Source organism: Brachionichthys hirsutus, chromosome 15 (assembly GCF_040956055.1).
Source record: "Brachionichthys hirsutus isolate HB-005 chromosome 15, CSIRO-AGI_Bhir_v1, whole genome shotgun sequence".
NCBI lineage: Eukaryota > Metazoa > Chordata > Actinopteri > Lophiiformes > Brachionichthyidae > Brachionichthys > Brachionichthys hirsutus.
This window is the reverse complement of record NC_090911.1, coordinates 3,895,348-3,918,415: the sequence shown is the minus strand read 5'-3', so window position 1 is coordinate 3,918,415 and position 23,068 is coordinate 3,895,348. Positions and strand designations below refer to the sequence as shown.

At 43.9% G+C, this 23,068-nt stretch overlaps 3 protein-coding genes across 3 annotated transcripts; all 3 read right to left on the bottom strand.

Moving 5' to 3' along the window:
- Positions 1-982: 982 nt before the first annotated feature.
- Positions 983-11,320, bottom strand: LOC137904323 (dipeptidyl peptidase 9-like). The gene is made up of 21 exons (XM_068748488.1): positions 11,262-11,320; positions 10,349-10,428; positions 9,872-10,110; positions 9,577-9,689; positions 8,965-9,138; positions 7,852-8,023; positions 7,622-7,732; positions 7,280-7,408; positions 7,100-7,161; positions 6,904-7,004; positions 5,970-6,147; positions 5,693-5,852; positions 5,533-5,612; positions 5,120-5,272; positions 4,749-4,884; positions 4,207-4,352; positions 3,866-4,012; positions 3,580-3,732; positions 2,943-3,085; positions 2,559-2,670; positions 983-1,945 (listed from the first exon to the last, which is right to left on the bottom strand). The coding sequence occupies exons 3-21, from the start codon at positions 10,092-10,094 to the stop codon at positions 1,853-1,855; spliced, it is 2,586 nt and encodes an 861-aa protein (XP_068604589.1). The 5' UTR covers positions 10,095-10,110; positions 10,349-10,428; positions 11,262-11,320; the 3' UTR covers positions 983-1,852.
- Positions 11,321-11,889: 569 nt separating this feature from the next.
- Positions 11,890-13,625, bottom strand: rps15 (ribosomal protein S15). Its single transcript, XM_068749012.1, has 4 exons — positions 13,587-13,625; positions 13,161-13,246; positions 12,405-12,639; positions 11,890-12,045 (listed from the first exon to the last, which is right to left on the bottom strand). The coding sequence occupies exons 1-4, from the start codon at positions 13,587-13,589 to the stop codon at positions 11,932-11,934; spliced, it is 438 nt and encodes a 145-aa protein (XP_068605113.1). The 5' UTR covers positions 13,590-13,625; the 3' UTR covers positions 11,890-11,931.
- A 1,402-nt stretch (positions 13,626-15,027) lies between these two features.
- On the bottom strand, positions 15,028-20,460 carry cnn2 (calponin 2). Its single transcript, XM_068748412.1, has 7 exons — positions 20,331-20,460; positions 17,925-18,046; positions 17,431-17,497; positions 16,935-17,072; positions 16,716-16,832; positions 16,140-16,283; positions 15,028-15,968 (listed from the first exon to the last, which is right to left on the bottom strand). The coding sequence occupies exons 1-7, from the start codon at positions 20,403-20,405 to the stop codon at positions 15,669-15,671; spliced, it is 963 nt and encodes a 320-aa protein (XP_068604513.1). The 5' UTR covers positions 20,406-20,460; the 3' UTR covers positions 15,028-15,668.
- Positions 20,461-23,068: the final 2,608 nt, after the last annotated feature.

Here is a 23,068-nt window from a genome sequence, read left to right as displayed (position 1 = left end):
ACTGATCCTCCGAGAGCTGACACCGGTTGGCTTCTGGCTACATCACTCTTTTCTTCCAACTCTGGATGAAGGACTGAATTAGCTTATTTTCCAAAGATGGCAAGGCCTCCTGTCTCCAAGCATCCACTTGTTATTAAGGTTAAGACTGTGGCTGGAGTTTCCAAATTCATTTCTGGTCTAATCTTAGAGCCCAGACACAACCCAGGTAAACTAAAGCCTATTTTAAGCCTACAGCTAAAACATACAAATAAGACCCCTGTAACTCACATCATTGACAAGTTTGAATAAATGGATATTTATGCAATATAAATGCCATGAATCCCTCAATCACTTTTGGTATACGCTACCACAGTCACGGGAAAGACTGCTGAATTGACAATTGTCCACTCAGACTCCCTCCATGAGAAGGGAAGCCACAGGAGATCCTTCTTGTTCACAGAATGCTGGATCAAAGCATATTCATGGCAAGTTGACTGGAATGGCAAAGTGCACAAGCAACAGAGACGACTGCTGCCTCAAGAAGATCCCAAAGAACTCAACTCAGAATTCAAGTACGGTACTTGGGGCAGCGTCAAGACACAGTCCAGGAAACGGGCCTTTAGTCTCAAGGCACTCCTGACCCAGAGGGAATGTCAGAAGCGTCCCACAACAGCAAAGGAGAACATCTGGAAGTTTGACTTTTCTGTGTTATAAATCCTTTTTTGGTTGATCTTAAGAAATATTCATATACCAGATTTTTGATTTCAATGAGCTGGAAGCCATAATCAAATCAAAGGACCAAAATATTTCATTTTATCTGTAATAAATGCAGAAAATGTATTTGAATACAATTAAAGGCAACAAAATGAGATGCACCTGTTTTTCCTAGTTTCACCCTGTAAAACAAACTAGATCAGCAAATGCTGCAACTCATTGCATAAAGTTTAATCCTTAACTTTTCACTGCTTGAAAATGAATAACGTAATTAAAAGAGAGAGTGTGATTGATTCATACATTTATTCATTATAATGTACAAATTGTATTCTGGTGGTACAAAGCTGTTGCAAGACTCCAACGCTCACCCTCCTGTTTTTATTGTAGTAGAAAAGTAAATACCAGTATGATGAAGAGTCAAGAGGTACTTTGGCAAATAGTAATTATGTGTCAAGAAGGCAAGCAGACATAACAAGCGATGCAACATGAGGAGGGGGGGGGGGGGATCAATGAGCAACTTCTGTCAGTTGTCATTAAAAGAATAAAAATCCATAAAATATTTTTATTTTAAACACTTAAAACAAGTTGACAGAGGAAGAGACGTGCTTCTTACTGTCTTCATTGTTACACAAACTGCAATGTACAGACTTACACAATGTATGGATGTTGCTGTGCTAGTGTATATGCGTTTTACTGTATTATTGTACACATGTATGTATAGTGTGGAAGCTCACGTCTGCAGATGAGTATAGGTTCCGTTTCATATCTGAACTAACCGCATTTCTTCCACAGGCTCGAGGGAACAGGCGGAGGTGCAAACGACACGACAACATTTGGCAAAAACCGTCATGGCCGCAGAGATGAGGATACGGTGAGTCAATGTGGCACAGCCTGCAAGTATTTCTCCATGTCTTCCTCCAGCTTTCGGGGTTAGACAAAGACAACGGAGTAGCGAGAGTCGAAGGTGGAGGATTAGCAGAGACGTGACATGGCTAGTTCATGGAAAACATGGCTAGTAGCCACAGGGCGTTCAATAAGTCTCTTGTTTACAGGGTGAACATCTTGGAACTGATGAGGGGAAGTCAGGGAGAGTCAACGCAGGTGCTGAGCAGGAGGGGGGAGGGGGGGGGACACGAGACGTCTCCCCTACCGTCTTATTTCAGAGGTATTGTTGTAGAAAGTGCAGCAGCATTATCTCATAGTGCTCTCCAGACTCAGGGCAGCGAATGCTGTGTCGCTCGTTGGGGTATACCTGAAACAGGTATGCAGAGTGAGGAACGCACACGCTGGTGCGTGTGTCGTCTGTATCCTATCAAATCTAACGTGGGAAATGTCATTTGTGTAAAGTATATACTTTATACATTAGAGCAGGGGTCGGCAACCTAAGGCACACGTGTCATGGCTGGCACTCGAGGGCACTTACGTCGGCACGCAGAGAATATTAAGAGTCAAAAAAAGATTGTACTTTATATTCAACAACTCACAAGAAACGCAGCAGACTTAATGTTAAATAAATACTTAAATACTAATTAAACAAATACCTGTTTAATTCCTAGTGTAAATCATTTCGCTGGGAGTGCGCGGATGTGATCGTGTTTGTCCTTGATTCAGCGCGTCTCCGCGAGGCTCTTGAGAGTTCGTTCACTAGCTTAGCAGCGGTGTTAGCATGGCGAGTAAATCTTTTGAGTTCCAGAGGGGAACGCCACTGCCACTTTGGTGCTTGAGTATATTGTAAAGTGACGCACGTCATGAAAAAGGTTGCCGACCCCTGCATTACAGCGATCTCAATCAAAAGCACAGAGACACAAAGAGTACTTTAGATTTCATGATGCATTAATCCGTGGTACAAGGCTTGCGGTGCTAACCTGAAGCTGGTAGGGCTTCCCAGCACGGATTATCTGTGACACGAGGAAATTGGTGTGGAAAAAGTGCACGTTCTCATCTAGAAATCCATGGAGAATCAACAAACGGTTGGGCCTGGAATATCAAGGATTACATGGTTCTAAAACAATGTCAAACATGGAAGGCTTCATTGAAAATGACAAAAGAAAAATACAGTTTGAATGCTGGAAGAGTGGCAGGTGTCACAATTCCTTTGAATTCTGAAACATTCAATCCTGACTTTAATTTGAGGACCCTTTGTCAGGCCCTGAGGGATTCCCCTGGGGAGCAACATCAAGGCTTGATTTAACATGCCTGTTTCAATAGATCAAAGCTGTAAAGCCGTAAAACAGGCAGCGTGTTCTTACTCGCTGGGCAGCTTGTCCACATGCAGCGCCACCGAGCCTTCCTCATAGCCCTGCTGGTTGTTCTCTGGCACATCCATGTAGCGCTCCGTGTAGCCTGTGTCATAGGCCATCCACACGGTCACCGGAGCACCGGCGATGGCCAACTGCAAGGCGGCAGAATAGAGTCAACGATGGAAAAGAACAAACCAAAACACGACCTTACTGTGGAGATTTATCGTAGAGTTTTAGATAAATGCTGAAGAAATAAAAATGACATTTCAATGCATCGAGCACAGGGAGCTGCAGATATTCACGCCGTCACTGAGGCTAACGCTAATCAACACAGCCACCATGTGGACGTAAGCAGCAACTACACGACAGGCTCAGAGACTTCATGCCAAACCCGATCACTGCTGAGGAGTGAATGAAATGCAGACATGGTTTCAGCAATGCCAACATGTTTCTAGATCCAGTACAAAAAAGAAGAGCCATCTCTTTCTGAACATACAATAAAAAACAACTACCAAACAAGCGTAATCTACGCCATCAAGCACAGGGTCGATTGGAAATGTGTGCTGTGGATATTGCTGCCCAGCACTTCAGTCAACGACACACAATCCCACCAATTAGCAGTTAGAGGCTCGAACACGCTTCAAACCTTGAAGATATTGGGTCGCTGGATGAGGCCCATGAGAGAAAGGAAGCCACCGTAGGACCAGCCGTGAATGGCGACACGGCTCAGGTCTACAAAGTTAAACTTCTCCGCCACGTACTGCAGCCCCTCCACCTGGTCTTCAATCTCCACCTGACCCTGGAGAAGCAGAAATATGTGAGAATCTTCCTGAAACGCTTGAAGCTCCGGTCGACAAACATTGTTGGGCTGTCCTCCGGTTGTAAGAACGACTCCGACTGAATATATTTACCCGTCTGGTCCATTACTTTACCATTTTATTTTTTAGTGCTCCCTCAAACTCGAGGCCCCTCTGACAGGAACCCCTCCCATCGATGACCACAACGGCATAGCCCAGGGAGGCCAGCGTGTTCAGACGGAGGTACTTCATGCCTTTGAAGGAGTTGTTCACCAGCTGCACCTGAGGCCACGTGCACACAGACGTCGTTCCAATTTACGGGATTTTATTCATCCGACTTTCAAGCAGACAGAAAATCATATATACTCGAGTTTCACGGGTCTTGATGCATAAATAAAAGCAGTGGGATGAAGAACAATGTGGGATACGACACTTGCTCCAATCTCTGCACCGGTTACAGAAACATAACCACAAACCTGCGGGCCGCCGTACACAAAGAGAACCGTCGGATGCTTCTTGCCGGGCTGCAGGTTGTGAGGCTTGTAGACCATCCCATAAAGCTGGAAACCCGACTTCGCCGGAAAGTCAAAAATCTCCGGAGGGCTGTAATCTCCCGGACAACCTGAAGGACACATGACAATGATTGGAGGAGAACTCCTGGGCCACAGTGGCCGATAAATAAAGTGCCCTAAGCTACAGCAGAAGCAGAAACACAAATGCACAACAAGAAAATAAAGAAATGTCATCTCACTGCTGCTCTCTGCGATTCATTCAATGACAATAAACACAGACAGGAATCGCGACGGCACTTCAGCACCGCCGTTATCGGATTGCTGTCAGGATTGTCTGGAGGACGTCAACGTGGTTCGACCCAACCGTCCTTGATCGAATCAAAGCCAGAGCCCAACCTCCGCCTACAGACGTCTCTAATGATTGCTCCAGAAATAAAACCGCAGATCGTCGGACGACCTTCACGCCTGGCCCGGAAGAGAAAGGTTAAGTGGGGCAAATGTTTCACCTGGCGATTCCATCATGCTGGCCCAGAACTCAGGTGCCACGTGTAGGGGGTCCCCTTCTGAAGGGGTCAGTTTGTAGACGTGAACACAGGGAGGAGTGCTCACATCGCTATAGTGGCTGACAAAAAAGTCAAAGTTCTGTAGGGTGAGAGAAAGAGAGAGAGCAAAAGTATTATAAATACAGAATTATACTAAATACTGAATCTATTGCTTTAAATTTGGGATCGTGGCTAAGAAGCAAAAAGAACACGAGTTTCTTTAACTCATTCTGTTGGATGGTTGAGCTGTTAAATGAGAGAGAAAGCTGTTAAATGAGAGAGAAAGAGAATGGACAAGTAGAAAAACGAAGTGTGCGTGAGTTTTTTTGTTTCACCTGACTAACGGAGCAGCTGTGGGAAAAGCCGGGCTTGGTTAATCTGACCACGTCTCCGGGGGAGTCATAGCTGACCACGTAGAGGTGATGCTCCAGAGGCGTGTCCCTCGTGCCCTGGAAGTACACCAGCTTTGATAACTCGTTCACCCAGATCTGAAAAGAGAGAGAGAGAGAGAGAGAGAGAACATGAAATGAACGAACGAAGGCAAATGTGGTATAACAAGGAGCTATATCTGAGGCTAGCTTGTATCTTCCATGCATGAAAACAGTAGTACAAACTTCCAGCTCGTCATCTTTAAAGTCGATGCATTGAGATAAGAGTCATCGGAAAACAAAATCTACACCCAGATGCTTTTCTTCATGTGCTTTTTTTTAAAGGTGTGAATTTGTACGTTGAACGGTGGAAGTCTAACCTTCGATCCGTGTCTTGATAGGACTTCCCATTCGCCACTGGTCAACGTGACCTCCTCCTTAATTGCACATTTGAAGTCTCCTGCAGGAAAAGCAGATCAAATGTGTCCCTTGATGTAACAAATGCACGATTACATGAATGCAAACGGTATTTTTGTTTACCATGCACGTGTTGGTAATCCTCCGCCCAACAGTAGCAGCCCTTTTGTAACTGGGATGTGATTTTATACAGATGGCTGAAACCCGATTTAGACTCATTTACCCAAATGAAAGTAAACTCTTCGTCTGTTGTTTGAATAAACGGATAGAATATATCATTAACCTGAAAAAAAAAAAAAAAAAAAGTACAGTTCATTACTGATTTTGAGGAGAAGGACAATTAGTTTATATGGACGCTGTGCACGCGTCAGTTTTCATGCAACTCCATGAAAAGACCTACGTTAATCCAGATGTCCGTGGTCTCCTCGTAGATAATGAATGGGTGAGTGCTGCCCTGAATGGCCGCCAAATTACTCTGCCTCTGAGCTGGGTCGTCTGTGACAGAGGTGAAGAGGGCCGGAGGCAGGAGGACCAGCTGGAGCTTCCTCTGGCTGCGGTCCAGCAGCACTGCCCAGCCACTGGGGGGGCCACAGAGGACACTTTGAATACTGCATGATGTGGTAAGATTATTACTCCATAACAAATATAAGCACTTTACTCATCAACACTAGAAAAGCACTCCGAGAGCGCAGACCTCCGCCAAGCAGCTCATTCCTCTCGTACTTGTATTTACGCCGTCCACATGGTGATCTGGATCATCAGCAAAAGGTTCTAAATTGTTCTTGGTATATTTATTCACCAACCATGAACATTTTTTTGCGCGTCTTTGTAACTGATTTTGGAATCCGTAAATGGGGATTTCAATGTTAAGATTTAAAACGTTTTCCCTGACCTCTTTCTAGATCAGATCCAGAAGACATTTTGCATGATAGTGCGTATCGGACCCCTTTATGACTGTGATTTTTGGTGAGTGAATTAAATGCATATTTTACAAGATGGGATTTTTTGAAAAAGCCTCCATTATAAGTAAATGGTAAAATCCGGATTATTTTTGTATTTAGATTTAAATTAGACCAAGACCCAACTTCAGATTGTATTTAATCAGGATCCACCCAGAAGTTTTTCTGTAATCCTGCTAAACGCATCTTTCTAAAAATCGCAACAGTATCTGCAACATGGATTCAATTAGGTGGTGAGTTAGATAGAGCAGAGGTAATCATTTAGAAATGCTGAAGACAATATTGGAATATGTCTCACCCATGTCCAAAATCATGTCACATGCCTCCTGAGGATTTATTTAGAGAATGAGCAGATCACTGAATGTTAACACTCACTATTTGCCATCGCTTGTCCATCCTACTCTGGCAATGTATTCTGTTCCCGGAAACAATGCGGTAAAGGGGACGGCCAACTCTTTATCATCCACACTCACAATCTGTAAGTACAACCATTCCTACACATTAATACACATACTGAGTATTAAGAAGGAGAAGAAGAAGAAGCAGCATTCACAGAAATGGTCAAACTTACTCGTCCTTGATGGTCTGTCTTGATCTCTGCCAGTTTAAGAGTAGCCTGGGGATTTTTACTCCCTACAAAACACAGAAATAAGAAGATATACGTTTAATAAATGTAAACGGATCAGAAACAAACTGCTCCATGCTCCGTGTTTGTCCAGCGTAGAGCTCTGCGCTACAGAGCTGCACTGACCTGTACGAGGATATCTATACGCATCCGCTTTCCGCTCTTCCAGTGCCGGAGACGGAACGTGAATAATCTCTACTTCCGTCTCATCCACCTCTTCATACAGCAGATGTAGCATTTTACCTCCATCGGGGTCTGATGGGGTGGGGGGGGGGGGGTGAAACAAAACACCAATGGACAGTTAAATCAATGCATGCAGAATATACTTTACAGAATGACATTGATGTACAAACTCTTTGCATGCATGTGCAGCATCTGGAAGCCCCCCCTCCCCTAACGGAGGCGTCAGAGAGACCCCAAAAGCCTTTTGCTGAAAATACCTCTTCAGTATAAAGTACCCGTGCTCACCGTGCACCGCTGTGGGGCTCCACCAGTAGCCAGTGAACCGGTCAAACTCTTCTTGGATGACAAATGTTGCTACTCCTGCAGATTTGGGGTCCTCCTTGACACTGTCCACGCCTGCAAAACATTAAAGATGTTAGGAGAAACATATATACCGGTACATTATTGCATTATCGCAGGACTATTTTTTTTTTGCTCACTGCAACAGCTCTAAAGAAACTCAAGAGTTTTCAGACCTTTGTGGCAGTAAGTGAGTCTCCTTTCCTCGCCCGTCTTAATGTGGGCTATCCACAGGTCATTATTGTTGATGAAGGCTATGAAGTCAGGCTCTCCAGGGCAGATCTTGGGATCCATGCGTGTCCCTGAACACTGGGTCTTGATCTCCACTGGCTTTACGGGGGCAGACTGCTAAAACCAACAAGAACAATCTCAGTGAAAGGCAATACTTCTTGCAGCACTGTAAAACATTCACCTTAAATCATCAGAAGAATTAGAATGACTCCAACAGGAAACGTTCACAGCAAATAAAAGATAAATGACATTTGATTTCAATGTGACACATTTAATTACTATACCATCAGATATAAATTCACAAACAAGTAAAAGATCTGTCTGTTATGTCACCAATGAGCACAATCAATGTGCCAATTGTGTGATTATACAGATGCCTGTGGACGTCGGACCGTTTGGCTCTGACCGACCGGTCGATGTTAAATTACCGCAAGTCCAGTGGAACCTCGGTTCTCGAACGACTCGGTAGTCAAACAACACGGTTTTCAAAAAAAGAGCTTAAAATGTCTCGGGAGTCGAACAGATTTTTGGAGTTCGAACACACGAGTGGAGCCGAGGCGAGCCGAAGACACGCGAACGAAGGCGGAGTCGACCCGAGTAGGTTCCGTTTGAGCCGACCCGTAGGGTCTGAATTCTTCCCTTCGTGTATTTTCGCTTTGTTCTCTTTAGCTCTGAGTCATGAATCCAAAGAAAGGCAGCAATAATACTAGTAGAAAAGAAAAGAGGAAACTAATGAGAACAACTGTTGAACTGAAGTGATCATAAAATAGAAAATGTCTCGGATCTTGCTGCAGGACGGTGCGGAGAAATCAATGATTTTGACTTTTCTTAAGAAAACTGAGCTAAAGAGAAAGAGGAGGAGGAAAAAAACCACAGGATGGGGCGGAAACTGTCGTACACCCAACTGGACAACACTCTGGATTCACTCTGGATTCACTCGCCCGCTTTCCGACAGACATTTGTCGCAACCACTCCAGTCGAGTATCTGTATAATTTTAACTTGCTCGGAATTAAGCCCGTCCCGAGGAGCTAAATGACAAAAACAGCACTGCACTCACGATGAAGCCGTTGTTGCCTCCATCCTGACAGTAAAAGAGGCTATTGCTGGCCTGGAAAAGGAACAGGCCCGTCTGGGCGTGATAGTCATAAGAAGTGATTCCAAATGCACCAAGACGTTTACGTTCTCGGAGCAGCTCCTCTTCTCGCGAATAAGCCCCTTGGTGTGGCGTAGCCTGAGAAAGCAAACAGAAATGATATGTTAGGTGGGTCGTTTTGTTTTTTATTGTCTGCCAAACAACACGCTGTAAACAATGTTACAACCGTGACATAAGTGACATCTTAGTTTTACTGCTGCTAATACACATCTGTGTATCCACTCCTGATGCCGCCGTTCCTGTGACGCGTTCTGTAATTATATATTTTTTGTAACTTAGTCATTACTGTTATACATGTTGCACGACTTCACCGAGAAAAACTCCTAGTCTGTGAACCCTCATTGACGATAAACTACTTCTGATTGTGATTGTGATTGTGAACCTCACTGAGCTGACCCGGTGGCGCAGACTCCGTGCACAGTGCGATTAGTCATTTCCCACAACCAAGTTGTCAGACGTCACTGTTCTGGTTCCGAGTATTGGTAATGCATAAACATTAACGGGGAGCGGATTTACCTGGAAGTGATCCAGCATCTGTTTCCATGACAACACTAACAGGGCTTCTTTCCGCGTCTTCTTGGGGATTTCTGAGTAAAGTAACGAGTTCTCTCTGCTTCCGTAGGGCATTCCTTGTAAGTACACAGAAAAGAAACGGTTCGACGACGACAACTTCAAAGTCGTGTTCACTGGAAAGGGAGGCGGCTTGAGCTTCATATGGGGGGGATCCAGTGAAAGGAATACGGAGGAGGGTGATGCTAAAATGACAAGTCCAAAGCTGCTGCAGAGAGATTTTGAGAATCCATCAACTCACCCAGGTAATAGAGCCGGTGGGAGTGGGGGCCATTCTCATCCTGCTTCTGCACAAACTGAAAGTCATGGGGAGCCTTGTTGGCAATCATGCCTGAATACTTCCTGCTACAGTGGATGATGTCACGGAGACCCTCCCACGGGTGCTTCTCCACAAAGAACTGAGAATGGACATCCTCCATTTCCACCACCTCGGCGCTGTCCGAAAGGTCATCCACAGCCATCATACTAACTGTTACACACCTGCAGTCGACATGGCAACAGTCAGGAATAGGTGCAAACCCCCCGAGACACCTGCTCTCGTCAAAGGAAATGATTTTAATATGTATTCATCAATCTTCCTCACTGCACAACTGTTAAATATATCATGAACATGAAATGGTCTGCACTCGTAAAGCGCTTTGCATTAGGCCTCACATTCACCCTCCAGTGGGGGGGGGGGGGGCTGCTGCCATGCCCACTGGGGGCAATTGTACTGTACCTTTTCCAGCTAGCTCACAACGTTTGACCTTCTGATTCTGTGCATTCACCAGTCAACACGCTGCGCTCAAATTCTGCAACCTGTGGACGTAATGCATGGAGATTTTAGAAAATTCCTGAATCTAGTTAACCAAGATTGTTAAATTCCTGCTCATTGTCATGTTTTCAATTCAATACATCACAAACACAAACGAGGAGTCTCCAACTCTGTGGGGGAACGTGAATACCCCACATTCTGTCCTTATGCCCTTGTGTTTGATGTTGGATTAGCAAACAGCACCTTAAATCTTAATACTCAAACCAGCATAAAACCACTGGAATGACTGGTTCCATAAATTAATTCAACATTGACTTTCACCAGACTAATAGGCAGACCCGTGAGGTGTTTAATTGATTTTAGCCGATGTATATCTGATTGTTTATGTGCCATTTCAAAAGGAACTGCTTCAATCCTTCTGATAAATCAGTTACAAACACTCCCTTAACGCTTGACTTTAAAGTGGCTCCAATTAACTTGTAGTGCTATTTGCATAGTAATGTGGAGATGAACTATTGAGGCTTTTATTTGAGAGACTTTAGACGGCCCGTGTTATGGATAAGGTGACACTTAGCTCGCCTACAATAGAGCTTTGTTCTCGGGTTTATACCACTCAATCACACTAGGAAAAACACCGCAACGTTAATTTGGTAATATTTTAAATGACAGTAAATTAATATACGTTTAGCAGTAAAGGATGAATCTTAAGATTCTGAGCTACATGTTTGGCATGACAGCTCCCCCTCTGTCATTTTCGCTGTGGCGCTAACCAGTGTTAGCTAGCTCGGCAGGTAGCATGCTAGGCGCTAGCTGTGGCTAGCCAGCGCCTTTTTTGTTATGTATAAATACAAAGATGGAAAAAATGGGGAATACTTACCAACGCGGTCGCTGCTTGTAAACCAGCGGCAAGACTTTCTTATCTTAGCGGTGATAATCTGACTGCGAAAACGGTGGAAGTTGAATCCATGGCCCAGAGTGGTCAGACACAAAACTGTAGCTGGAGCTCCGGCCGGAAAGAGGAACCTTCACTCCGCTGGAATCCACTCCGGGTCGATTTAGGGGTCGCACCGCCGCCGGTCACGGCGACCGTCGGCCATGACGGTCAGTGCCGCGCAACGCCAGAGCAATCCGGTCACGCTTTATTACAGCGTCAACATACGCTGTAATAAATCTATCAGGTTATCAGACGATCGGGAGTCTGTAAGCACCAATATTAAAAATAATAATTCCGTTAAAATACCTTGTGTGGTGCAGCTTTATTATTCCATTACGTTTTCAACGTAGTTGAAGCATTTCTGCAGCTTCGCTGATGTTTCGCAGCGTGGAAGTCAAAGCAAAACCAGTTATCTGGTTCACTGATCCCAACCACAAAAATAAACGTACGTTTTTTACAGCCAGAAAGGCATTTGCTGATGTCGTCACTGAGAAAACCACTGTAGAAAATCCTATCCTGCATGCAAACAGTAATTCTAATCTTGAAACTAAAGACAGTAAAAGAGACAGGCTTTGTGGAACAACCTTTTATTTATACAAAGATAACAGCCATTCTACTTCAGGGGGATGAAACGAGAAGAGTGCGTAGCTCCGATGCCAGGGCGACCGTGCTTTACTGGCTTGTAGGTGATGGAGAACTCGCCCAGGTAGTGGCCGCACATCTCAGGCTGCAAAGAAGAGAAAGAGGTTAATAATAAGATCGTTATTATTTACGTACAAGCCATCTTGCTCGTACATGAAGTAGCTTCCAATCACGATACTAGGACTACTCGAGAGGTAATCTTACTTGGCACGGGTCGATACGGTTTGATGCTGCAATGTTAATGCGCCCAACCGCACATTACTACATTTATCTTACGCTGGAAGATTTCAGAGGATTTGCCAAACCATTTCTTAATTCCAGGTGTGGTAATATTTGAAATAATCCTGAAATTTAATTCTCATTTTCGTCATTATTTTTTTATTGAAACTGCGATACAAGCGTTGACATTAAGCTCTCTCCCTCGTCAGATCAACGGTCACTCACCTTGATTTCAACCTGGTTGAAAGTCTTGCCATTGTAAACGCCAACCATGGACCCGACCATCTCAGGCAGGACAACCATGTCCCTCAGGTGGGTCTTCACCACCTCCGGCTTCTCCATGGGCGGAGCTTCCTTTTTGGCCTTTCGCAGGCGCTTCAGGAGAGACTGCTGCTTGCGGCGCAACCCGCGGTTCAGCCTCCTCCTCTGGCGGGCGCAGTACAACTGCATCAGCTGCTCGCTACATGATGGGGGGGGGGGGGGGGGGCGCACCAAAAGATGAACAAAAACTGACATTGAGATGGCTTTCCCCTGCAAGATAGTTTGTGATATCCAAATTTTGGGTATTATATTTTAAACGTGTTTAAGTACAGTGTCCTGGGTCTTCCCGGTGGGACGTGCCCTGAACACCTCACCAGGGAGGCATCCTGAATAGATGCCCGAGCCACCTCATCTGGCTCCAGAGTTTTCAGATTTGGCTGCATTGCTTGGTCCCTAAAATAGCTGAAAACTGCTTGTAATTCACTTCTATCACAACTATAGACAATCAACTGCCTAGATGAGTCATTCCAGAGCCTTGTCAAGGCCACTGGTTCTGCCATTATCTAACTATGACCTGAATTTGCACAGCCAGCGTCACGGGGCACGACTGACCGCTGAAGCATCCTTCTGATAGCATAGCATGTAGCCCCGATGAGAACACTGGGATCGACAGTTAAGCGAGAAGTAGAACAAGGTAATAACGCGCGGCGTTCCACCTACTAGGACATGTCCAGCAGCTGATCCAGGTCGACACCTCTGTAGGTGAACTTCCTAAAAGTGCGCTTCTTCTTGATTTCGGTGTCAGCCTGTAAGAAACATGACAAACGCTCTAGTTTGTACAGCAGATACTTTCAATTGCTAAAACGCAATTTGGAATGGTCCGATCATCCCTTCAGCAAAAACCGACAATAAATTGTTACCGATACAAACCAAACGGAAACACCGAGCTAGCTTAGCCATAGCAACATTTAATACGGGGAATATAAAGGAATACATCTGACATTCCAAGCAAAGATTTCCTACGACATCAATGAAAAACATGGGCAGTTGTCGGACGAGGTCACCAGTTGCGTGTTTTAGTTTATTTGTAGCTCAGATGCAAACAGATCGCATATTTACAAGCTCCTCGATATCTTAAAGGCCTACCATCTTGTCCGGGACTCCGAGAGGAAAGAACGGCCGGAAATCGCGTTCACGCTGATATCTCGCGATATTCGCCGAACTTCCGGTGGTGTCCTTGTCATACGACGTTTCGTTCCCATTATGAGCGACAGGCGGCGCTGTTTTGTTTTGCAAGAAATAGTTTTCATGGAGCCGAGTTTCCGACGAACGCGTCCGTTTTAGTAGAATTCCAACCCAATAACGAGAAAGAGAAAGAGAAAGAGAAAGACAACACAGAAACGGCACTAAATAGAATCATTATTCATTGAGCGTGAAAGGAAAACTCTTCTTCGGTTTAGTAGCAAGACGCCCGGCCAACTTTGAGTAACAGCTACATAATAATAATTTAAAAAAAATGGTGTCCACATTGCGTTTAGCGGGATTACGGAAAACCTGCCCGATGGGTCTCGATGAAAAGATCAAATGTTTTAGAGCAATCCAGATACCTGCCTGGATTGCTCTCAAAATGTTGGAAGCATAGAATTGACACAATGTGTTGTTCTGCTGGAACAAATGGATCAAACCCGTCCCATGCATACCGTTACCCCCTCCTTTCTTCATCATTTAAACATTTGAAGTATTAAAATGACTTGATGTTTCATAAAACACAGCTTGCTGTTGATTTGTTCCCCCTTCAATTGTGAGTATTCCGTGTCAAATATCATTGGGAGGAATTTAAGATACATCATCTCAAAATCCACAATACCTGCAAGTTGTAACCCTTCCCTTTTTCATTCAACAATTTATAAATTATTTCATACACCAAGGACGACAACAGTAAAGTAATTTTTCAGTTGAACTTATTTATAGAAAACTTTAAAAAAAAGACTTTAAATGAACATTAAAAAGTTCACTAAATTGAAAACATTGTTCTCAGAAGAAAAATCTTCAGTTCATGAATTGTTGTATAGCTCGAGGTGATATTCATATTTGCATACCTGTCAACACCGTTTCACTGCCAGCCGTACGCAGGACTTCCTATAACACCTTCTGAAATGCTACGAGCATTCTCATTGGACTACATTGATTTATATTCATCAAACCTCTAATCTGTTTTTCATTTTTTAAATATTCAATGACATTAAATGATGCACAGAATTGATCAATTTGAATTAAAGTGAAATCCGCTGATCAGTGGTAAAGAACCCTCCGTGGTTCTAAAAGCACTCTTCCTGCATATTCCATAGAAACTCAAAGGGCCAAAAAATAGACTCGCCTTTGTTCATACTAAACATTTTTATTAGCAAAGAATATTACGGACAAGAAAGTATCATCTAATTACCAAACGGAAAAGCACTTTTAAAAATCACACCTGCATAAATAAAAATGCAATTACAATTAATGACCGATTCACATTACACCCAATACGTAATTACGATACATAATATAGATCACTGACCGATAGAATCCAGTATTTTTTGCATGGAATGAAAAAAAAAAAAACACACAATCTAAAGAAATTAAATCGACTCCTGTCAAAGTGGTTCCAGAAACAAGGACACACTTCTGACACTGGACCAAAAGAAAGCCGTGAAAGAAAAAAGAAATACCTAAACAGAATGACTTTAAAACTAAATGTTCCCTCATCACCATCAGTCTCTGATATGTCGACGATAGACAGCTAACGAATGTCTTCATGCACAGACGAACAAGGGTGATCAAAGTTCTGCTCTCTTTTTATCATTAAAAATGAAGCCCCTGATGCTCGACTCGTTAAATTTCAACCTTGCAGAAGTCTTCAGGTCTCCCTTAATGTAACAGATTCATCAACAAAAAGAAACGGGGGGGCTTCGGCACATTTTAAACACCCCTGTGACAGAAAACTAGGCCAAGACTGAAAGACTCAGCTTTTGTGGACACCTTAAATATAACAGAAATAAAGTTCATCATGATATGTGTAACCTTGTTTTGCACAAATAATGGAAAATACGACCATTTCTTACAATACTAAAATGGATATGGCCCCTAAGAAAGGTTCAACAGCCTACAGGTAGAAAAATAAGCTCCCTGCCTCGAGGCCCTCTCTTGTACGGTACCTCTAGCCCTTCCTCGGTGGTCTCCTTCCTTCTAGTAATCTGTCTCATCATCTCTGTACACCTGCTCTTCTTCCTGGTAACCTTGGTAACCCTCATCTTGGTAATCTTGGATTGAATTGCCTGCCGCACTCTGAGCATCCGCCGCCGCCACCTCAGCCTTGGGACAGTATTTTGTGTCGCAGATCTGCCGACCGAGGCCGAAGTTCTGGCCGTGCTGGTTGGCCCCCTGGTTGTTGCCCATTTGCAGAGACACGGTGCTGTTGTCACACTTATCTGTGCCCAGCTTCTGGTCATAAATGCCACGCCTTGTGCCCGGAGCAGTCATCCCAGCCTGTGGCAAAGACGGAATAGAGAATCCAAGTGATCCCTTCTCATGAAACAATGCATTTTAACACTTTTATAGCTTAGGCAGCGTCAATTTCCTTAAACTCAAAGTTTACATCCTTCTACAAAATGTGTCCGACTTCTCTAGTACAGCATTTATAGGGAGGTATTCCAGTACCTGGGTCGCCCCCTTGTTGGTTCCCATTTGCAGACTGATTGTTGTGCTGTCTATGGGGGGCTTCTGGCTTTTGGGGTCATACAAGTGCCTCCTGGTGCCATACGCATTCATTCCTGCCTGAGTGGCACATTTGTTGGTCCCCATCTACAAAGAGAGAAACGCCACGAAGTGATTATACAACTAAACAGCTGTTGCATAAGGGGCGGGGCTAAAAAAAAAAAGTATCCATGATTTCAGCCAGACTCACAAAAATGTGATGGTTGAATTCCTGGACCATCCCGTACTCGGAGGTTCTGCGTGAAATCTAACCGGTAGTTTTTGTGGAGCCTTGTTGACAAACAATCCTACCGATGCCAGTGAAGACAACGTTCTTGCCGAGGCTAATAATGAGCGTCAGCAGCTGCGAGAACAGTGCTAAAGTGCTAAACAGGCGTCCACTGGACTGACTACATAGACCAATAAGAACTGTTGTGCAATTCTGACATAACTACAGTGACAACAAGTGCGAACGTGACATTTGCAGTTTTTCCACAGGTTCGATTGGGGAATTTCAGATCCTGCTACTTCTGAACAAACCTGCAGTCCAATGACGCACTGACCAGCCTTCATCTTCTCCTCATCAAACATCCTCTCATGCTTGTCTGCGTACTTCACCCCGATGTCCACATTTGAGCTGCAGCCCTTGGTCTTGGCCTGACGGGAGATCAAAGGTCGTCGGTGCGGATGTGCTAAAACGTTTTATACGCTAGAATAAGCGACTTCTCCTAACCCTACGCAGCATTAATCTTGACTCACCATGCTAGCAAGAGCAAGCAGCGTTGTCTGGACCTGCGTCATGTTGCCGTTCTCAAAGAGGTCACTGGCTTCAAAGGTATCATGAGGTTTAAGACCAAAATCCGTGATGGCTTTGACGAAGTTCGACAGGTTCTCCAGCTGGAAGCACAGTTCAGGAAGGATTAACGGGAGCCCGTTTCTGTTTGCATAACAATTAGAACAAAAAAAAAATGTTCTTAAGAAGATGCGATCCTACAACCGTTTGTGTTTGCAACATCCCGCCGCTCTTAAGTTAGGGAGTCGCTTCAGCCGTCTCAGAAGCAAACTCACTGCGAGCGCTATAAAAGCTTACAATGTTTCAAACACCGCGAGCAGTAGAATCACGTAGAACACAGACACTCACTGGGAAGTATTTACAGGCCATGCATAAAACAATTCTCCAACTACACGAACAATAAAAAGCAGAATTCTGTTAATCCCTCATTTGTTTAGAAGCCTTTTTAACCCCGTAACTCACCTGATGCCAGTTCTGTGCCGACTTGCTAACCTTCGCCACAGACATTGGTTTCAGTTTGTTGATAAGACTGTAAAGTAAAAAAAAAAAACAACAACAACAAAAAGGGATAAATAAAAATACAACAGACAGTAAAATAAAAAGGAAGCCAGCATATAAAAATGATTGAAGTAAGGTGCAATAATAATAATAATTCATTGAGGAGTGAATCGTTTTCTTTCCTATTGACCTGCGGTGGGTAAAGACCCAATCAACTGAAGCTCGGGATACTTCATCCTGGTTTAGCTTTAGCAGCATTAATGCTCATGAACTTGAGCGCACACGTCCATCTCTGCATCACGGTCCAGATCTGGTTGTACAATTTGAGGGAACATCTTGACTTGTCCACGCCCGGGTAATCGACCGGTTTAAAAAGCAAGAGGACGGACTGACGAAGACATCCCTTAATTTAATTTGGGACTCTCCCTTTCGAGTTGGAGCGCAGCGGCGCCGCTTACTCGCACAGAATGACTCCGCTCTTCAGGCCCTTCTGAAAGTCGGGACCAACGGCGTGGCCGGTGACCTCTTCTATCCATATACTGAGCTCCTCTTCCTTCTGCAAGTCGTACTTCTGTGCGATCTGGTGGGGTCGAAGGTCACATCGAGTTTAGATTCAACAAAAACAACCGGCATCCCATCAGTAAGGTTAGTCAGAACTGTTTTTTTAGAAATAGTAATTAATAAATATCACAAACATATCTCCCAAATTATACGTAATAAAAGGAAGGAAAATAAATCCTCAAAAATCATGGCAACCAGGAACCCAGGAATTTCGCTTCGAGGGAAAGAGGAGGGGGCGGGCACACGCACACACACGCACACGCACACACATCCTGTTTGGTAAACGGCGGACTAAAAGAAGTCATTCAGGAGGATCTTTTGAAGCATGTCGTGTGAACCAATTCATAGACTCAGCAGGAACACATTCCTGCCGGCCCGCCGTCCGTCGCTCCCACATTTTTGTCATTTCTCTACACTTCTGTTTTTTTATGCTCCACTTATACCTCCTCCGAGGCGGCGTGTCGGATTAACGCGTTAATTGCGATTAATTAATTAGTCATATTTAGCACGCTATTTTAAATCGTTTTAATCTAATTTTTAAACTCTAACTCGAGGGGAACGGCCGCTTGCCGGAGGTCTGCGCTCTCCGAGTGCTTTTCTAGTTTACGTTTTAATGTTCAGCACTTTGCGTCGTTTTAAAGTGCTTTATAAATAAAGTTGAGTCGGTGCACGCGAAACCGTACAAACTCAACCAGCAAACTAAATCCACGCGGAGGGCAAAGAACCGACTAAATGCAGAATCTGACCACCCTCACCCCAAAGGGACGCCTGTCTTCCAAACGAATGTCCTTCATTCAGGAAGCCTCATATTAAAGCAAAACCCCAGGAACTATAATTGCCCATAAAGCCTTCTGTAGCTGTAATTTACGGGGACAAGCGAAAGGAAAGGAATGTGCTCTGCAGGAGTCGGACAGAAGCGCCGCGGTGGCAGAACGGCATGTGCCGAGCCAGCGAATAAACGGACGAGGCGCCACTCGGCCATTTTGCTTGCTGGATGGAGCTGGACGAGTTTGAGCTCGACATCTCATCTCACCTGTAAACGCCTTCCGCATGAAAGTACTGTAAAACGCAAGTGTGTACATTTCTACATGCCTCACTTTCACGGCATGAAATTCAAATCTTCATTACTTTAGTCACCTGCCCCCCCCCCTTCAAGGATCACTGGTAGCAGAGAAAACCTACGTTGTCTTTACATCCAGCACATGTTGAAAGAAAGAAAGAGTTTCCTTTATTAATCCCACATGGGGGGGGGGATTCTCCCCAAGCGGTTCTGCAGAGATTTAGGAAGGAACAAGGGCAGACAAACTACAACCCTCTTAGAAGCGTGTACCTATCACAGGTTACTCTTACTCATGGTAATACCACCTAAATCCTCAGCCATAGCAACCTACTTTACCCCCAGTATTTGGATTAACTACACCAGTATTACCCATCAACAAAACACTGGGCATGAGTCTGAAGGGGGGGGGGGGGGCGATGCAAAGGACAGGGTGAAGTGGAGAACGTTGATTTGCTGTGGCGACCCCTCAGGGGACAGGCCCAAAGTACAGTAGTACTAGTCCGCGGTGGAACTTTAAACTCTTCAGGATGGATTCTGCGCACACGGGCCCAAACAAACAAGGTGCTTTCCTCATCTTCTCTGAAGCAGGGTCAGTTCGGATGCTTTTATAAGCTCAGTCTACAAATGGACTCATTTTGCAGGGTGAACATTTAAGCTTTACAATTTATTTTAAACACTGATGAAATAATCGGCAGAGAAGACAACAAATGCGCCACGACCCCTTACTGCGAGGGCCAAGTCGGGTCCCCTGAAGAGGCATTAAAAACGAAAACGAAAGACCCGACAAAATGACGACATTTGCGTGGCTGCGTGGCTGCGTGGCACCGGGTGGCGACACCGGTAGCTTGAATCACGTTCCCCGTTAATTACGTTCCAACGCGGACGGCGGAAAACCGACTTCTGCCACGACAGAAGTCGAGGCCGCGCCGGGCAACGCCCAGAGACGCAGAAGTTCGCCTCCAGGTTAAAATATACATTCCCCGATTGTCAATTTAAAACTTTAAAAGTCCTTTTTATTTATTTTTTTTAGCTATACACACTGAAGCTGTATAATAATCATGAAAGCTTTAGCATTATTTAACTTTTTTTTTTTTTTTTTTTACTGTTGCGACCTTTAAAGCAAGCACGAACGATCAAAATGGGGCCCGCTCAGGTAACTCCCAGAATTCGCCGTCGTAGAAAAGTACAATGAGACGAGGAAGTTCACTCCGAAGTCACTTTGAGAGAAACACCAAACACCCACCTTGCTCTTCACTTCGGCCGTTAATCCGTAAGCAGGACCCTTGTTGAAGGCCATTTTCGAACGTGTTTTCTCCATCAGCGTAAAAAGATGCGGAATGCGGGGTAAAAGTACGCCGTAAATTATTCTCGACTTTCTCTACCAATAAAAAGGGAGAGCGGGGAACACTTCCTCTCTCTCCTTTATGAGCACCAATCACAGCGCTCCCACGGCGTCACACAAAGATATACGTGATTCGAGACCCAAGATGGTTCACTGCTGTTTGACCGGAACGCAATAGGCAATAAATCAAAGCAACAAATTAGCATTTAACGCAAGAAATCACGACGTTTTATTAAGTTGAAATTGGGCGCTGTGTTACGCAAATCAACTAAATTTGATATTTGATAGTTTAGTTTGTTATTGTTGTTCTTCTTCTGTACCAATTCAGACATTAAAGAGATCTTTACAACGTCAACTTCTTTACATTGAACAACTTTTGCCCAATAAAATCATAAACATGTTTTCACGTTTCTCTTTTCAAATCTATTCCCAAAATTGGAATTGGAGGATTTTGAACTTTTAAATTGGAAAATACAATAAAGGGAGATTAAACTTTACAGTTGCAAAGACGCAAATATAATAATTTATGCAATATTTATTTTAAAACAAATAAATTATTTGGCCCAAGTGAAAGATACACGCAATTGCAACAATTAATACACACTTACTAAAAAAGTCGTACCGACTTTACTGCAAGTAAGGAAGTACAAACAGTTTAAAATTACTCCTGTCTACTCTTTGGCTGTCCGCACAGTTAATCGATCCGAGGCTCCACCTTTCCCTTTTCTTCCCCAGGTCGCCATTGAAATCAAAAACTCCTTATATGGAAGGAAACTTTCGGCGAGACATTCGTTTGTGTGCATATTTATGCTGATCGTAAACTTCAGACGCTCACTGAAGCGGCCCCTTTCGCCCCCTTGTGGCCGTTTCTGGAACAACACCAGAAATGTTCCAAACATTTATTGGGACACATTTCAAATCGAAATATCGCGTGAACTACGTTGTAGAGACTTGAGAAGCTGATATTCCCTTATAATTCTCATGACTTGATCAGAAGTAAATTTAGCCAGGGCATAACTGCGAAGTTATTGAAAATAATAACTCATAAATATATATATACATATATTTAAAGAAACTTCAAAATAGCAATTCACGTGATGTAGTAGGATCGTCAGGAGCTGGCTGATTAGTACAGTAAATTTAGTACCTTAGCAGGGCATAACTGCGAAGTTATTGAAAATAATAACTTCTCTCTGCCACAAAACAAAACCTGAAAACAAGTTTAAACTGTCAGAACAAGCTTCTTCTGGCAGAGCCTGACAAAAGGACATGTTACTGCAGTTTTCAGACTGAAATCAGCAAAATGACCTGAAAACAAGTTGAAACAGAACAAGCTTGTTCTGGCAGATCTTGACAAAGAAACATGTAACTGAAAACAGAAGGAATAAGAGCGATTGCGCTGACTTGACTAAAAATGACCTGAAAACAAGGTGAAACTGTTAGATCAAGCTTCTTCATGCAGATACTGGCAGAAGGACATGTTACTGCAGTTTCCAGACTGAAAACAGCAAAATGAGCTGAAACAAGTTGAAACTGTCAGACCATGCTTCTTCTGGCAGTTACTGACAAAGGGACATGTTTTGGAATTTAATGAGGCTCAAGGCAAAAAAAACAAAACAGTCATGATAGTGAGATGTCTGAGACCATAATGAGGACAAGACAAAATATTTACTCTTGTTCAAAGCAGGACAAATGGAAAATAAACTGCTTTCCTGAACGATAACTTCTGACAGAAAACACAGAAATGACACGTACACTACAGTTATGGGACACAATCGCAACAACAGAGCTGTGCACTACTGCACCGGAGCAGGGAGCTCCTCTCTTGGCATTCACCGCGTGCCTTAATTGGCAGATTTTAAATCAAGGTCCACTGTGAACACTGAGAGAGAAAGCCCAGAGTGGAGGTCAAACTTGTTTACTGTGAATGTACATTCTAAAAAACTGTTTAGTTCAACACACATTAAAAAAAATCACACAGCACAAAAATGCACTGCTTCGGCCTTCGGCTGTCTAGTTTTCTTACTTGAGCGTACGGCAGAGACATCTTTCTGTTAGCTGTCATAACTGCTTCATCTGCAAATGCAATAGTTACAAGTAGGATATTTACCCAATGAGCCAAACTGTGACGAAATGTAACTCAAAAAATGCAACTAAACGAAAACTTTAAAACTAAAAAGAGCCCATTCATTAGGAAAATATTAACATGTTATTAGAAACTAAACGAATTATTAAGATGATGGTCGATCCATTTGTTTCCCTGCGGGTATCGCAGCACTGTAAACACACATTGCACCTGATGATTAAATACATATATCATGAATTCCCCCCCCCCCCCCCCCCCCCCCCCAGGAGCGTTGCATCAGACTGAACGATGATCTTGTCAGCCTTCCGACGTTAACGGAGCGGATTATAACAGTACCGTGCAGCACTAGCCTACGTGCTCCACCGCAGCTTGAGCGACATTCTGCCAGACAATACAACAATATAACGAGCACTGAAAGAGAAAGAAGCGATGGCACAAATAAAAATGCTCATTTCCACTCAGAATCAGCCAAGTGCCGCCGCTCACCTTCACGCACAAAGGCTTCTCTGAAAAACAAGAGTGTTGGTATCTGCGGCAAACAGAGCTGCTCGCC

Coding starts and splice junctions, on each gene's coding strand:
- LOC137904323 (XM_068748488.1), bottom strand. CDS start 10,094: ATGATGGCTGTGGATGACCTTTCGGACAGCGCCGAGGTGGTGGAAATG. Junction 6,148..6,903: donor TGGACAAGCGATGGCAAATA/GTGAGTGTTAAC, acceptor TGGCCCCCCCAG/TGGCTGGGCAGTGCTGCTGG. Junction 5,273..5,532: donor TATCAAGACACGGATCGAAG/GTTAGACTTCCA, acceptor CTCTCTTTTCAG/ATCTGGGTGAACGAGTTATC.
- rps15 (XM_068749012.1), bottom strand. Junction 12,640..13,160: donor CAGCTGCTGGACATGTCCTA/GTAGGTGGAACG, acceptor CCCATCATGTAG/CGAGCAGCTGATGCAGTTGT. Junction 12,046..12,404: donor TCAACCAGGTTGAAATCAAG/GTGAGTGACCGT, acceptor TCTTCTTTGCAG/CCTGAGATGTGCGGCCACTA.
- cnn2 (XM_068748412.1), bottom strand. CDS start 20,405: ATGGAGAAAACACGTTCGAAAATGGCCTTCAACAAGGGTCCTGCTTAC. Junction 18,047..20,330: donor CGGCCGAAGTGAAGAGCAAG/GTGGGTGTTTGG, acceptor CGACCCCACCAG/ATCGCACAGAAGTACGACTT. Junction 16,284..16,715: donor AGTGCGTCATTGGACTGCAG/GTTTGTTCAGAA, acceptor CTCTCTTTGTAG/ATGGGGACCAACAAATGTGC.